General features: G+C 39.8%; 1 protein-coding gene across 4 annotated transcripts in view; it reads left to right on the top strand.

Annotated features, from left to right (window-relative positions):
• LOC124159592 (tumor protein p53-inducible nuclear protein 2) overlaps positions 1-17,640 on the top strand; it is a 31,744-nt gene that overhangs the window by 531 nt on the left and 13,573 nt on the right. For 3 of the 4 annotated variants that reach the window (XM_046535510.1, XM_046535507.1, XM_046535508.1), the window contains exon 2: positions 11,161-11,335. In XM_046535510.1, the coding sequence (XP_046391466.1) occupies positions 11,167-11,335 (169 nt within the window). In that variant the 5' untranslated portion in view covers positions 11,161-11,166. Of the gene's footprint in view, positions 1-2,830; positions 2,918-11,160; positions 11,336-17,640 lie in introns of those variants that run through there. The other variant, XM_046535509.1, reaches the window with a different exon arrangement.

The following is a 17,640-nucleotide window of genomic DNA, read 5'->3' as shown; positions in this document are numbered from 1 at the left end:
GATAGAATTGATGTTTTTTTATGATCTTGGAGGGGGTAATTTTGAAAACACTTGACTCATTCCATAATATTTCGTAACCTCCCCCACCCCCTTCCAAGTAATTTTAGTCATGACCCGAGCATTTTGGCAAGCTGCAACTTGTGGAAAATATTTTCTGCTGATGACCTTCAGAAAAATGAAGGTTCTTCGCGAATCAGCTGAGATAATATTTGGGAACAGAGCACTAAATTGGATCAAGATGTGAATATATGAGTGTGTGTTTTTTCTTATACATCTCTCCGCGGAATTGCATGATTTCCACGGCTTAGCTTTTCTTTCCCCGTAGTGGGTAGACGCGTTGGCAAGAAATTTAATACAATCAACCAATTTGAAAGGTTTAAACTTCACCTACGAGTAGATAAATTCAGGTCATTTAATTTATTGAAACCAGCTGATTTCGCGAGTGTGTTTTTATGTTGATGAATCTTCGTATATTTTATTTCGCTCACCCGACTAATAACCCCAAGTTACAGGAACACGCCCAAGAATCACTTCTGAATGAGGCGTTATAGGTCCCCTATTGTGATCTCAATGAGGAGCCGTCCCCAAAGAGAGGAGATTTTCTCCCGTCTCGGCACGCCCTCCTCTGCATTTATTGGCGAATATTCATTTTAATTACAACCCTGTATGAGATGACGTCGTATTTTTGTAATACTTCTCTATTGAAAATCTCTATGGGATTTCGTTTTCCTACAGTAATTTGACAATGGGAAACATTTGTTCCCATAGGAAATTTTGAATTTCCTATAGAAAAATTCAAAATTTCCTATAGGAACATATAATTTTCCTATAGGAAGATAACAAAGTCTCTTGTAGGAACAATCGTTTCCCATTGTCAAATTACTCTAGGAAAACGAAATCCCATAGAGATTTTCAATAGGGTTATGCTAGTGCTATTTCCTCCTGTCTCCAATGATCGTTGTTGTGGAGCCCTAATATGTATGGGACACACTGACTGTCTCAATTAGTTGCATCACCTTGTCTCTTAGAAGGGGAATTGTTCTAGTGTTGTCTCCCTCTATTTTTTATGGAGCTGAAAATTTATATTGGGGGTTTCGTAACGTTTTGTACTCACCACCAGGATTTGAGCCTACACCCAAAAGGTAGGCAGTGGCAAGATAAGGGGGGGTGTAGGAAACAGCCCCCACCTCATCCCCACAACCTTAATCCTCTCCTGAGGGAGGAAGCTAACACCATTCCAGCCTCTTGCCACTAGATCAACCTAATCGCCCTTTATTACTCAAGGAATAACATCATTGTAGACATTATGGGGAAAAGAGGCAATCTCATTGCCTATGCAGTGGTTAGTTTTCTGACAGTTTCAGCCAGGTCACAACAATCCTAAATGTATTATTATGAATTCTCTCTCTACAAAATTGAGCATGGGTTTATGGCCAAGAGGGTTATAGGATGGGGAAAATGTGTCAAAGCTTATATCTTGAACATGCTGTCTCATTATGAACTTGAGGAATTGGGTTTGATGGTAATGTTCATCGCATTCACTCCATTGCCTCACTCATTTGAAAAACCTGTGACTCGTCTCACTCATTTCTTACAATGTCCGCTTGACTAACTTTGGAAATTCGCCTATTTTTCTGGCAAATTCACGCCTGTATCTGTATAATGTCTTAAGTATAATCGCTAATGGCCATAAAAATTTTCTGCCAATGCTCATCCCAATTACACAATAAATCACTGGGTTGAAGTAAGATCTGATGCTTTCCTGGAGAATATAGTCAAAGAAGGCTCTCCAGGCTTCCAGCCGAGTGGTCTCATTCCATTCTGCCCACTTTTCAAAACTCGAGTTGTGTCCCATCAGCACTGAGGATGGAACACGACTCGTGTTCCGAAACGTCGGCTGAATGGAGAGAGACCACCCGGCTGGAAGCACAAATAGCCTTCTTTGAATCACTATGTTGGTTTGTGTTGAAAGGGGATAATTTCCCAGCAGTGGCCAAACCCCAGCACCTCAAAGGGAATGGTTCCATACTCACACATAACCCAAATTAGCATAATTTTGTAAGGGCTGATGGGACCCCATAAATGCTTACTATGTTGTAACCTGAGATTTTTCGCTAGGCTGGTGGGGCTATATCAAGGATGCTAGGTAAAGTTGGCTAATGCACATGCAAGCACTGAGCAAAGCAATCACTCATGCTACCACTCTCAGACATGGATGGCTCCAAATTTCTCAAAGGAAATAGCTTGAGATCTCCATGGAAATTGGCCATCATTACAGTCTGGATCATGTTTAAGCAGGTGGTGGTGGTGGATATAGTAAACTGGCCCTCAGCATTGTCGTGGGTGGGCTAGCGAGGCATGGCTATGGACCATTGTTAGCAGTGTTTGTGAGGTATATTTTGGAATTCAATATATTCCACAGTTAGGGCTTACATATTCCTCTAAATCCGATCATTTTTTTTTACATTTAAGACAAGTACCAACCCTCATAATGTGCATTTTTAACCATGAATTGGCATTTGGAGGGGGAAATTGAGCAAGAGAAGGGGAGGGTTGGAATTCAGCTTTCAGAATAAAATTGTTGAAGATGCCAGAGGACTTATATTGATACCACATTGACTACATTCTGATGAGGCAAAGCTATAAGAGCCAAGTGAAACACTGCAAGACTTACCTTGGTGTGGATTTTAACAGTGATCTCTGGCTGGATGTGATGGAGGGTCTGCTAAGATGCAGGCCAATTAGAAAGCTGGAACAGGAACGAAAAGGGAACTTGAGTTTACTGGTAGAGGAGGAAGGCAGAAGAAAGTTTGCTGTTGCAAAAAAGGAATAGTAAAGAATTCTGTCTAAATCATGGTGGAGAGATGGCATATCCTCATGAAGACTATCACAGAAGTCATGGAAGAGGAGCAGGAAAGTATATCATTTGAAATAAAGATACCATAGATGATAGAGCACAATGTAGCCCCTGTAAAGGAAAGGATGCAGTTTAAACTCGTAACAAGTGAAACTGAAGAAAAGCTCTGTAGCAGTTACGGAATAATGTTATAAGGGAATCAAAAAGATTCAAGAGTGATGGAAGGAGGAAGAAACCTAGGTGTAATAATGTTAGATATTGGGGTGTGAAAGTGCTAATGGTGGATTGAGACATGGGCAATAGCTGTCAAGTACAATGGAGGGCAATACCAAGTCCTGAAACCCTTAGGCCCGTTTCACGTGGGCGTGGGCAGTCTGCGCTACGCGCGCGGATAGGGTTCCGTTGACGTTAACGGAAGCTTACACATGCGTGCGGACCGTCCGCACGCGGAGGAGCCATCCGCGTGACCCCGAGGATCATGCGCACGGGCCACAGAGACAGGTGTGGGCTTACTCATGGACGCGGTCGACGGCTGATGCCGACCAAGTAGATTTGTCAGTAGAATAAGAGCGATCTTGGAGATAACGGTGCGAGTGCGTCTTTTCGCCATGGATAGTGATATTGGCACCGACAAAATAATTGAAAAAAATTATATTCATCAGACCATGATTCGGTAAATGTGGTCACCAAAGCGGCTGATAATGTTCTTCGTGCCACATTAGGGTGCAGCCAAAACCTCCTTTGTTGGGCACTTTTCTTCCGATTTTTCTAACCTGGTGTACAGCAGCAGTTGCTTGAATTGCACTTGGCAGTATGCCGTTTTTCTACCGAGGAAATCTACACACAGCTTACATTGTGTCGGACGCGGACATATTTCGTCCGCGACTATGAGAACAAAAGCGACCGCTCTCCGCGCGCGGAACGCGGACCGTCCGCGTCCACGTGGAACGGGCCTTAAGACCTGTTTACACGGTACATTAACTCGTACGGGTTAATGTCTAAATGTATGAACGCGAGAATGAACGCCAAAATGCACCGTGTAACCACCCAACTTGTGCGAATGCATGCACAGAAAATAGAACCTGTTCTAATTTGGTTCATGCATTCGTACATGTTCCGTTCCGGTCACAAAAATCATTCATGCAAACGTACATTAACTCGTACGTGTTAATGTATCGTATAAACAGGCCTTAAAGTTGGGTGGTTACACGGTGCATTTTGGCGTTCATTCTCGCGTTCATACATTTAGACATTAACCCGCACGTGTTAATGTACGTTTGCGTGAATGATTTTTTGTGGAACGGAACGTACGAATGCATGAACCAAATTAGAACAGGTTCTATTTTCTGTGCATGCATTCGCACAAGTTGGGTGGTTACACGGTGCATTTTGGCGTTCATACATTTAGACATTAACCCGTACGTGTTAATGTACCGTGTAAACAGGCCTTTAGAAGTAGCATGTAAACAGGCCTTTAGAAGTAGCATGTACAGTTGAGGAAGAAAAATGTGGCCCATGGCTCAGGAGTGAATTTCGGAAAGAAGTGAAGGACGTTAATAATGAATAGGCTCTTGGGATAGGAAAACAGAGTGGAAAGTTAATGTAATTGCTGATTAAGAGACTCACTGCTGGGATGATGCAAATGTACTCATGGGTATTATCTGAGAACCACCCTTAGACTTAGGCAACACGGTGAAAATTTGCTATAGAACTCAGGCTGATAATGCGAGCAGCTCTGACTCTTGAGTGAACTGTCGCTTTCCTTCAAATTCCTCTCTCAAATAATTGGCGGACGGATTGACAGAGAAGTTGAAGCAAGCCTCTCATATGACTAGTTTGGATTTTAAAAGTGCAAAAGTATGGAAAATAGAATAGAAGAGATGGTTGGGCGTAAGGAAGATTAAGGAAAGGGCCACTTACTTGGTTTCGAATTATATATTTTTTATGAATTTACAATGGAGTAATCGACGTCAATCCGTAGGGATTTCAACCCACCATCCTGCCCCCATCGGCGGCCTTCTCAAAGGCTTTCAATAATATAGTGGCACAGTTACGAGAGCATGAAGTGTGTCGTGGTTTTGCGGGGAACTGATGACGTACTTTATGCCTTGCGTCCGTATTTGTATGTGATTGGTGTCATTGACGATGATGCATGTAAACATGTCGTCCTTGGAGTGACCGTGGCTGCTGTTTCTGCGGAGTGGCGCATGCTGGGATCACAATTGTTTCCTCGCCCTCATCCTACGTTTCGCCGCCCTCGCGCGGTTCGACTGCGGGCGCGCACTGGGAATCGCACGTGTGTGAAAGGGAGTTTGCGGAACAAGGATTGCGTACTTATCCGGTTTAATTTAATCCGGCCGTTGTTGGATCGTCTCCACTTGGCGACGACGCGATATTGTGCGAAAGCGAAGCCTCGAACTGAATTTAACGACTTTCCTTGCGCCCGCCGTTGCTCAATTTGTGGTGGCTCGTGGTTTTTTTTGCCACCACCTCCTCGCCCTGTGCCGTGGATATGGACGGAGGAGGGAGCTGTTGTGGGGGGAGGGGAAGTTGAGGCCGGGTGGGTATATTGAAAACAGTTAGGGATAAACGTATTGTGGTAAACGTACACTAGCACGACCATGACCGTTACTGGTCTGGCACAGCACGACCTTTATCTCGACCAAAGTAGTATAAATGTCGAGAAAGGCAACTGTCGGCAGCGTAATATTTTCTTCTTCACTATTGGTGCAATCAATCTAATGACAAATCCCACAATCAAGGTCTTTATTTTACCTCCTGTATCAAACGCTCTGTATTAAACACCAGGTCGTGGTATTGGCTGTGCTAGTGCGCGATTTCTCTTATTCGGACGCATGTCATAATTCAGCAGTTACGTGTACAATGCCTTGGTGTATCATATGCCGTAAAAAAATTAATTGTGGAAAATATTCGTTCTGTGGTCTGCATACATTCCAGGTATATTAAGTAGAAATGGCCCATGGTCTAGGCAAAAGGGGTCGAGGCCGTGGTGAAGGGTAGCAAACCTTTTGGTGATTGAGTGTCAAAATACAGGGCTGTTAGAGGTGAGGGTAATTGGGGAAAAGACAGATAATCTTGTCCTTAGTGTCAGGGCAAATTTACATAATTAATATTGTAAGCATATTTTATTTTCTGTTTTTTTATGCATTCTTTGTGCAGACTTGTAAGGTGGCAATTTAAATTTGACCCCATATATAGTGACTTTTGACTATTTAATTGTATTAAGTTTTTTTTCATGATAAAGACGTACCTACTGAAAATAGTCCATTTATACACTTACAAGTAATTTGTACTTCATTGACTCTTGTTCATCAAAAGTGCTGATGATGATCAAAGGAGGAGTATTTTTTAAATCAGGGTGAATAAGGATTTTTGTCAGGGAATTTAAATTTGCAAATCTTGTAGCAATAGTTTATGTGTGTCCTTGTCTCAGGTGTCCAGCCTGTCAGGTATATGAAAATATGTTATCCTTAAATAAATATATATAAAAACGTGGCAGGAGGCTAAGGGAAAGTTGAAAGGAGTTATCTCCCCACGCCTCTGATTGTGCCTTATATGTGCAGTCTCTTTCAAAAGCTGGTCCTCAAGACCAGTGCAGCCATCTCCATAATTTTTTTTTTTTTACCTTTCCATGTCTTCTATTTTGACCTAACCATGTTGTGTACCTGCTGCAACTAGACTATTTTACTCATGTCGAGAGGCCCAACCATGATTTCAGAGACAAAAGACCTCATGAATACTAGCCAAAACATTCTGCCTTCAAAGAAAGTTGAAAAGGATTTAGAATTTTCCTGTGAGTTACCCATTATGTCATCAAGAGAGGGAAACATCTGAGTTGCACCAAGGTCAATGGGAAAATGAAACATTCACCTATATTGCACAAATCAAACACTGGAACTACACCAGAATAGCAACAGAAACACCAGATAAAAGTTTAAAGGCTTAGGTGTTGATCCATTTCATGTTACAATCAGCGTTCTGTCACGCAAGTAGCTATCCTGCCATGCCAGCAAGGAACCATGCTCACAATAGCCCACCAAACAAAATTAAGGAAAATGTTCATCAGAAATGTTACCCCAAGTTAGCACCATATATTTAGACTGATATATTCCTCAATCATGTTTGCCCATAGTTAGATGATATCAAAACCAAACCACTTCATGATCATCTATGATTGTGGTAAATTTCTATTAATCATTAACGAAAATAAAGAATTTAAAAATTTTTTACTTTTTCTGAATTTAGTTACGTGTCACACGCTGTGGGTTGGGCCACCCCAGGCCTTGATTTCAAATGCGATGGTGGTTGGCGTAACATGGTGAAACTCCTTCATGATGCACAAAGGTTATGAAAAGACTTCGCTGCTTCACAAAATAAAATATATTTTCGACCGGTTTTGATACAGCGTATCATCATCTGGCGCTGATGATACGCTGTATCGAAACCGGTCGCAAATATATTATATTTTGTGAAACAGCGAAGTCTTTTCTTAACCTTTGTGCATCTTGATTTAAAGATGAAAATAAATAGATGACGGTTTATCATTTTCATCTTTTCACTCAGTTTTCAGTTGAGTGATCACATTTACCTTAAGTATAACCCCTATAAATATTCCCTGGAGGCAGGGAAATTCTTTTTAGCATACTCGGGCATTTTCAAGGGCAGAGAAGCCATTTTCGGCACCAGTTTACATACAATTCTGTCCCTGTGGTGGGCACCTTTAACGGTAGAATACTATAATAAATAAAAAGGGGTGTTATGGAGGGCCAGAGCATAGAGCCAAATGGCCATAATCCCATATTTTTAATCGCATTTTTTCGTGATGTTCCACCACCTAATAATTATTTTTTCAATATGCCAGCGGAAAGGTATTAAATAACACCTCCAGAAAATGTTTTTTTCTTTTTGGCCCTCTAAAAAATATTCTATAAAATCATGTGTTAGAAATTTTCAAATCAACGCCATGGGAAAAGATTGGGAGATGCACTTACCTACTTCGCGCAAGACTTGGAACTAGACACTGCCCCTGGGCAAAATTTACATATGCTAAACTGACTGGACGCCACTGACCCCAATGTCCTCTGTGGTACAACCCTTCTGCAACACTGCAGCCCTTCAAGTATATCTTTATTATTTTCAAATCGCTCAGCCCTGATGATTTCACAACTCCTTCGAGAAATTTTATTTTCAATCATTGGCAATATATGGCAATATGATCAAAGGACCAATAGTCCCTAAAACTCAGAACTACATGATAACTCATCACAAAATTCATTCCCAAAAACACGCTAATCTCTTCCACAGTAGTTTGGAAAGATTTGTCTTGTTTGAAGTTCACTTTGTTGAACGATAAGAGTGACCAGTTCATCAAAAGAACAAGCCTTCCTAAAAACATGCCTAAATAAATTTTCTAATTTGAGGGGGGTAGAGACCCTCAAGGTTGTGGCTGTTGTCTCCAACTAGAAGGCAGGGAATGAATGACATGCTTTTTCTTTGATGTGCTGTGACGTAGTTCAGTAAAGATATGTATGACCAAACAACGTAATAGATTTGGTATGAGGAGCAAGAAAAAGGGGGACTAGATAGGTACAAAGTGAAAAGGGGTTTGGGGTTCCTCTGAAGAAAAGGCACAACATATCGCTTTGGCGGCGCTACCAACCACCCCTTCCTTCCGTGGTAAGAACCCTCCTTCCACTTGTGTGGGGTGTTCAGGGTCCTCGACTCTTATTCATCCCCTTGTTGTATTTTGATTCAGTTCCGTCCAGACCTCCATGCGATGCTATTGCCTCTGCTGGTTGAGAGATTCTCTTCTTTTTACTGTGGTTTGGTGCTAAGAGCAGCAAGATGAGTGAATTCCCTTTATTACAAATGTAGTTCATACATTTTAGAATGAGTGTTGGTGCTAATACGCTTCTCAACTGCTTTGTTACAATTGTCAGCCAACTGAAAACAATGCAGATAATAGAATGGTTTGGAAGGAAATTACTTTGCCTTTCTACAAAACACACACTTTATTGCCGACTAGTTTCGGTTACACTGTACCATTTTCAAGACTAGTGATACACATAAGAATTTGCTGGGATATGTACTCTGTGGTCGGGTGATTGGAGGGGAAGGGGAGAGGTAAGTGACGGGAGGGGTGAAGGTTGGAAGGGATAGGGGAAAAACCAGAGGTAGTTACAGAGAGGAGCGTGGGTTGGCGTCACAAGGATTTTTTGGGATGTAATAGTGGAATGTCTAGGAGGGGGGAGTGGAAAGGGAAAAGGTGGTCATTAGCAATGGGTTCTTTTCTCTTTACAATTTTTAAAATTTCCAACTGTTCTCTGATGTCCAGCTGTGTTCCTTTCTTGACTCGGTACAGCAATTCCGGGGTAAAATCCGCTTGGTGGCCTTCCTCCCGAAGATGGGTAGCGAATTGGGACATCCCAGTGTTGTTGTAGTAATCGCGCCGGTGTTCCTCCGCTCGTATGGTCAGACTTCTTCCTGTTTGTCCTATGTATTTGGAGTCACAATCACCACACCTTAATTGGTAGACCCCGCTCTTGAGGGCTGAGTCAATGGGGTCCTTGACTGAAGGTAGCATGCATGGTAGATAATAGAACACTTTTTTGCGTGTATTTGGGTAAGAATTGTCCCTATCTTGACCCTGTCATCTGACGCTGACATACGAGTGCTGTATATTGCCGACAATTGACAATATAATAACTGGAAGGCATTTTGAAATCATCAGGAACACTTCGCATTTTGAAAATGATAAAAAATGCTTTCCAGAAGTCTGGTCGATTATAATCAAGCTTTTCGAAGTTTAGCCTCTGATTTCAGTGAGACACTGTCCAGGAGGAAAAAAATGCAGAAAAGATCAAAATTCTTTGTCTAGAGTTAATTATAGCTTATAACAAGTTCATGGGTACGGTCGATCTAATGGACCAAAAAAATCATATTTAAAATTGACAGAAAGGCAAAGATTAATTTCTACTTGCTAATAATTTTTGATATGTTGGGTATTGCTGTAAATAACGCTATTTATACACAAAGCTATATGAATGAGTGAATCCTGAGTGTAGGGCCACTTTGCCTCACCAATACAAGTAAATCTCAGCAAGGTTCCTCAATGGAAACTATTCCAACGTAGCGAGAGGTGTTTTAGCTGATCCTGTATGTAGTATTAGGAACAGCATGCTAGGACCATAGCCTGAGCAGAAGTTACTGAAAATTCCTAGATGAAAGAGGTGTGCTGAATGTGCAAAAAATGAAAATTGAGCAACTAATATGTGTGGAATATATGCACCAGGTTTGTTTGTTTCACATTAAAGCATTAAATGTGTGCTGTGGTCTCAGTAGTTTTGAAGACATGCCAGACTTCTTACCAAGTTGAGAAACACCTAACTGTGAGTTATACTTTGCCTTGTGGTCTCACGTCAGGGGTTGGGGAGAATCACTAGGAATTTGGGTATAGTAAAGAATGCCTTGTTAAGACTTTATTGGATAGTGAGAGTAAGTCAAACTGGCCCTTTCAAGGTCTACAGAACATAGGCAATACGCAAAGTTCGAGGTCATTGGAAATGTAACTGTTCATTCCATGGGGACCAACTTTTGAAGGTGACTCTCCATTTATCATAGTTTAGTCTGGGGTAAGCTACGCATGTTTCCTGTTGTAAAGTGTGTGTCTTGGCATGTATGTATTTCATTTGGAGCCATCAGGCATTTACTCGTTGTGTGTAGGACTGCCTCTGGGTCAGGGACTGTCATGCTCTCGAAGACGACTCTGCCATTGACCTAAGGGCTGATAATTTTGATGGTGAATCTTTGATCATCGCTTATATAGTCTCACCAAGGGTGAGGAATTGGCTCTTGATTGGTACTCAATGTCTAGGGTGGGCTCTGTTTGGCTCATGTGCAAGTAATGGTATGCTGAAGTGATCAAATTTAATTTCCTCAGGGTGCCATTGTGTATTTTTACTCCCATGTGATAGGAAGAGCTTACCACTGCTTTCAACCGGTGAATTGGTGTGTTATACATGTAAATGCTTCTTCTCTATGTCATGGTTAAGTTCAATTAGGTATGTCCAAAATGGATTAATTCTGATTACCAAGAACATATTTCATTATTGCATTAATACACAGCAATGATAATTTCAACCTTTTCATTACACAACATTATTATTAAATGACTCCATCTCTTTTGCAGCCTGAATGTTTGGCCTCATTAGTGCTTTTCTATACTGTATGATGAGGTGACGTCATAGAAACCCAGAATAAGAAGTTTATGTTTATCTTTCAAGGAAAATATGTTCAGCAACATTGCCAATTATCTGCGTGGAGTGAACAGCAACAATGATGTACAAGATGTTCTTTCAGTCAATGCCGAAGTTGGGCCAGCTTTGTGCGAGGGGCCATCAAATTGTGAATACAATGCTGTTGACACTGACGATGACTGGGTCCTAGTCAACAAGTCTGGTAAGTTAATAATGATCTTCAGCAGTAGAGCTTTTTGAAAATCTTTAAAATTTAAATGTTATTGGGTAAAATAACTTCCCAGACTTTACCATTTGTAAATTTGTTTCCGGAACTGATGCATTGCAACAAATAAATCATAATCGGTTTACATCAGCATAATAATGAACATTGGCGGATCCAGAGGGGGGGGGGGGGGGGGCACGGGGGCACGTGCCCACCCCAGACCCTTAAAAATATGCTAGATTTTTAATACGTTCCCATTATCATTTCGTTCGTTTTGTACAACAAGGTATCCTTGTGCCCCCCCCTGAACAAAATCCTGGATACGGCTGTGCGTGTGCCCCTCCCAGAAAGAAATCCTGGATCCGCCCCTGATAATGAATATTCTTAAATATATAAATCCAAATTTCAAATTAAGAATAATAAAAATTTTATGTTGTCTATGTGAAAAAAGATTAAATTAACACTTTAGAAGATGACTGAAAAAATGTGCCTTGTCTTTATTGTTATGGACTATTGTAATTCTGCTTGATTAATAATAATAATATTTATTCGTCCCAGGACTTAACGTGGTAAAATACATTTAGGACATGTCAATTGCAATACACATGAATGAAAACATATAATTAGTTGCTTCAGTGGTCAGAAAACTTCTTCAAAAATTGATGTAGGATATTGTAACATTTTTTCTGCGATAAAAGTTTCAGATTTTTTTATCAAACCCCAGTGGATCATGGACATTGAACCCACACTCATTGTAAATTGATGGTATGTTGATGCTACATAGATGTTTATGTCAGCATAAGAATGGTCCTCGACTTAGTTGAACCAACATTGTTCATTGATGTTTAGGGATGTGCGAGTAGTACTTTTTGATCTCGAGTCGAGTATCGAGTGGAATTGAAAACTACCCACTAGTATCGAGTCGAGTATGATAATTTCTTGACCAGGCAATACGATATTGTATGCTCCACTATATCTCATTTTTCCAATCCCTTTTTGACTTTTCTGTTCTGAATGCTTAATTTGATGTAAAAAGGAAAAGATAATGAGGAAAATTGATGGTAATTGCGACAGAATTAGGCTATCAATAAAAATTTATGTCTTAAAGAGTTCTATAAGCACAATTGAATTGAATTAACCTCTAGTAGTATGTTGACACTTATAATATGTATCCAAACCAGAAAGACCACAAAGTAAAGGCATTCACCCAATTATAACAAAGATTATGTATGTAAATAAATCGTGTCATCCTTTCAAGTTCTCATAAAGAAAAACCAAATGTTCTACATGCTCAGGCAGTAGGTTTTGACGTCTCCATGTTTGGCCTCTGGTACGATACGAGCGGCATGTGAGCGGCAGCGGTGTCTACAATACGAGCGGCAATTTTCTAACCGCTCAGGTTTCTCACCTTTTCTAACCTCAGTCTTCCTTTGTTTGGCCGTATTCTCACTACTTTGATGTTTCTCTGCTTACAATTTCAACTACACTGCAGGATGAATCTACTGAGCGGCGAGCGGCAGTGGAAAAGAAATCGTTCTGGACTTGGAACCATGAGTGGCACTGGGCGGCGCCGCTCACTGTCGCTCGCCGCTCAAACATATCGTACCCACCCTCAATGGATTTACACGCAACTAAATGAGGACCGATATCAGAGCGGCGCCGCTCACGCCGCTCGTATCGTACCCGGGGCCTTACCACTAAATGTCTACTGCCTGCAGAAAATTGTCTTTCACTGCACATTTGTGTGGCTAGACTTTTTTGCCAAAATCGCAATATTTGGGAACTTTGGGAATTTTTATTCAAAATTACATGAGCACTCTTTATGGACCTTGAATCTTCATGGAATTTAAGTGAACGAAACGTACATACAAAAGCACGTAGCTTTTTAGACCAAAAAGAATTTTTCTTCATTTCTCACTTTGTTTAATCAACCATAGCTACTCTTGTTTTTAAGACTAAGAAGGGAACTATGTAAATGCAAAAGATAAACATATAAAGAGATAAATAAATTATAATCGGGCGTATGTAGTTCTACAAAAGACTAGAATTACACTTCTTGTGAAGTCATACAGTGGGAAAAACTGGCATTTTCCACTAAAACCTAAAAGTTAAATTGTTTCTTAGAAATTTTTTCATATTCTCTGGACGTTTGAGTAAAGAAAGTATGGTAGGGCATATAATTATCGCATAAAGGCAGTTTTTCTTGGGGCACGTCATTGCGCAATCTGATGTATGTACGAAATCTCAATCAAAATCGTGTCAAGTAAAGCAGTGGATTATAGAACACCTTTGAGAATGCATGGATGCGAAATGGCAAAATCGCTCCTGCTCTAACTCCAAGCCTGCATTCTCATAATTTCAACATGTTGGCAGTGCTAACCTGCGCAATAATGTGCCCCATGTAAAACAAACAGCCTTAAGGAAGTATGAGCGATGCAGTGGTCAACTACAATTACTCCGAATACGCTGCTGGGTCGGAAGACAGTTGGCTGCCGAGGCTGAGGAATAGGTATCCAGAGCTGACATAGAGTACTGGTGGTTAGTTAGCTGCTTCGTATAGAGCAAACTGAAACTCCCTGGTGTAGGGAAAAAAATGATTTTTTGACTTTAGAAATGATATTCCCACGTGATTTTCATGATTGCGCCTCCTGTCGGCAGATTTGTGAACGTACTGGCTTCGTCAGCTCTGTAACCGAAGCGACCACTCGGCTCAACTCGACATTCGCATTGCTACTGGAATCACTAGAGTAAAGTGCCAACTACTCAACTCGACTCGCACATCCCTATTGATGTTAATGCTTCAATGTTATATCTAAGGAACATTGATATGTTTAGGACCGAAAAATGCAGTCCTTCAAAATTTTTAATGCTTGATCATTCACCTCTTTATTTTTTTCAATCTTATACCAATGGAGATTGTAATTAGATACTTGAATTTACCTCGGTAAATGACAAGTTTCTATTAGGAATTCATTTATTACCTTTACTCTATGCTCTCCTCTGTGGTAAACGATCCATAAGTGCTGAGGACGTCAGCCCTTTCTAGTAAAGGGATGAAATCATCTGGAGTATCACAGATGATGAACTTTAACCTGTATTTCTACTATCGCTCGTGTGAACAGTCTCTAGCACTTCACCTACCACACAAGATGAGTGTCTACTTAGTGATGCAATTTTCATTGTAGTGCCTTGCTCTGTAATTCCTGGGAACATAGCTGAAATTCTACGAGTCATTCCATGTCAGTTCATCCAGGCATGACACCCACCGACTTGGATTTTGATTAAACTTGGCAATTTTCATCCTTCCACATAGGAATGAAACAGTGCAAAATATTTTTGAATTAATGTTAATTTTAAAGTTGAAAAATTTTAACATTCAACAAAATTATTAGGTGTTATCCTCACTGACAACCTTGAATGGTCATCACGTATTGACTATATAATGTATAAACTATCCACTGGCATATTTATTATAAGAAAGCTGGCCAGGGTAACTACCATTGATACTCTGACGATAATATGCTATGCCAAAATATATCCTCACCTAGCTTATGGCATCATCTTTTGGGGTAATGCTAGCTGTTGCCACAAAGTCTTGTCTATGCAGAAACGTGCAGTGAAACCCATGGCCAGAGTTTCCATGCGATCATCTGGCTTACCTCTTTATAATGATCTGAAGATTCTAATATTCCCATCACTGTACCTACTTAACTGTGCCTCTTTTGTTGAAAATAATCCTGAATACTTTCCAAAATAATAATTTCTCTTCATAATCTTGCAACCAGAACCACCAATGGCATTCACCTGAAAGATTAACCCAGAACTTTCTGCCAAAAAGGACCCTTATTCTCCCTATCAAAAATATACAACAAATTACCGTATGGTATCAAATGTCTTCCACCTACACCATTCAATAATGCTTTGAAGGAATATTTAATGGAAAACAACTACTATAGTCTGAAGGATTTTATGCTGGGCTCTGAGTAATCTCTGTCCATCAGCCACAAAAAATTGTAAATATTCCTGTACATACTTCATTTATTGTTACTATTATTATTTATTTTGATTATTTTTTTGACGACTTCCAATTTCACCGGTACATGTGATCTCTAGGAACAATAAAAAATTATTATTACTATTACTTCTCAGTTAACTCTACTAGTTTTTTTTTCGCCACCATTTGAATTTTGGGTGAAAATGCAGTTTTTCAGTGAATGCAGTCTACAGAGGCACTTGTACCTCCAGAGGGAAATAATTTGTCTCAGACATACCTACTTGAGGATTCCAAATTCTAATTGAAAAATATCCTAAGGGGTATTGAAAATTCTCTAAACTCATATGTTTCTTATGATTTTTGAAAATTTTGTGTCAAAAATATGTATGGTTCTATAAAACATCAAACTTTGACCTGAGAAAATATGTAAATCAAGCTAAATTATTTTTACTAGTATTCCTTAAGGTATGATCCACCACCAGTAAAAATAAAATTCATAGCTTTTAGCTTGCTTTGTTGTTGATAAAATTTTTATCTACAAAAAAAAAATCCCTTTTCAAGACTCTAGTAGTCAGTGTTGGGTCTTTCTTCAAGTGTGATGAAATGCTTAACTGTTTTCTATGTATAATCAAATATTTATAGCTTGGATCTAGTGCGTAATAAGTGCAAATATTAAAACATTTTTTATGTGCAGGTTGTTTTTGCTCTCGAAAGATGTAAAAGAAAAGTATTTATATTCAGCACACTCCCGATTATCCGGCTGCGGTTTATCCGGGTTGCGAATTATCCGTGCATTATTTTCCCTCTTGCTCAATTTTTTCCGCAATCTTTAAAAGAAAAATCGGACACAAAATCATTGGAATGGGGAACTTGCATGAATTTTTTTTATTTCACAGACGGATAGAAAATTATTTTCTGAATACAACAAAGAAAACCGCATGTTTATCTGAGTTTTCCTTCGCGAGATATTTAATGATAAATATTACGAATTTTAAAGCGCGGGAAAAACTCCCTCACCCCCCAAGCCACTGCCGACGAAGCCTCGATGACGTCAAAGGTGCCTAAACATCACGCGAAGCTATTGCTGTGATTGTTTGTAATAGTTGCCAGCAGTTGTGTGAGCTTCGTTTGTTAGACGTGTTGATTATTTTTTATTTAAAGATAAATATCCGACGATAGAGGCTTGGAAGCCCTCATATTTTGCATTATTTATAATATTAATATCTGAGTACGGGCATAAAATATAAAACTGGAGCAGTTAAACCAAATATTATATAATACCTAAATAACATCGTGGTAGGAGTCTGAGCCACGGCCATTGGAAGGGGGATACGTTAATTGTAAGTTGATGTTATCGACGGCATATCATTCATTTAAGTATGCAATTAGAAGGATTTTGATGTTTACTGATGTCCGCTTAGCTTTTATATACAATAACTTCATCCGTTTATTCGTAGGTACCGGAGAATTCGTCGTTTAGGTCTGCTTGTGCTTGTATTATGAGGTGAATTCCAGTCAATGCAACTTTTGCTCGCTGATTGGAGACATCTAGGAACATTTTTGTGCCAAAATAGTGTTATTTTCAACGTGACGTCTCCCGTTAAGCTACTGCTAATAATCACAGTGCCAGTGGTTGTAATGCACAAAGTTTGACAAGGTTGAAAAATATCGGCCAAGAGTTATCAGTGTTCCATCGTGATTGAATTGTAAAAAGTGCTATTACGCTATCGATAAATGTCTAACAGTAGTGTAAAAATTGTCAGTGGCGTGCTAATCTCCGTTGTTCACCGTAGATATGACATTTCACGATCACGCCATTGAAATAAAAACTGTGTGTGAAGTTTGTTATTCCATTATTTCAACGAATAGTAGTGAGAAATGTCACCTGTGTCACTTGTGTGGGCTAATTTAAGGGTTTAAATCAATGAATAAATAGTTGTATTCATCATAACGAGTTCTGTTATTGTAAGTTGTACGTGATGAATATAAGAATGTGACAGTGACATCCAGTTTTTGATAAAAGTATTTGCCTATTTCCCGCTATATTTTTATGGTATATGCTAGTATATTGTTTATGGATTTACCTATATTATTTCTTTTACAACTCGATTTGCCGCCAACGTATAGCAATAATTTGTCTTAACAAATTCCATGAGGGTCATGGCATCAATTTTTGGTGTCCTAAAAAAAGGCTGGTGTCCTAACATCCTATGCCACACGCCTTATAGGCGGCTTGCGGGGTATTATGTAGACGTAGATGAATTTCAGGTGTACTATTCGAACGAGTGGCAACGTTATCATCCATTTT

The sequence above is a fragment of the Ischnura elegans genome, chromosome 5 (genome assembly GCF_921293095.1).
Source record: "Ischnura elegans chromosome 5, ioIscEleg1.1, whole genome shotgun sequence".
NCBI classification, from domain to species: domain Eukaryota; kingdom Metazoa; phylum Arthropoda; class Insecta; order Odonata; family Coenagrionidae; genus Ischnura; species Ischnura elegans.
Note: the sequence above shows the minus strand (reverse complement) of the source record. Positions and strands in the feature narration are given on the sequence as shown.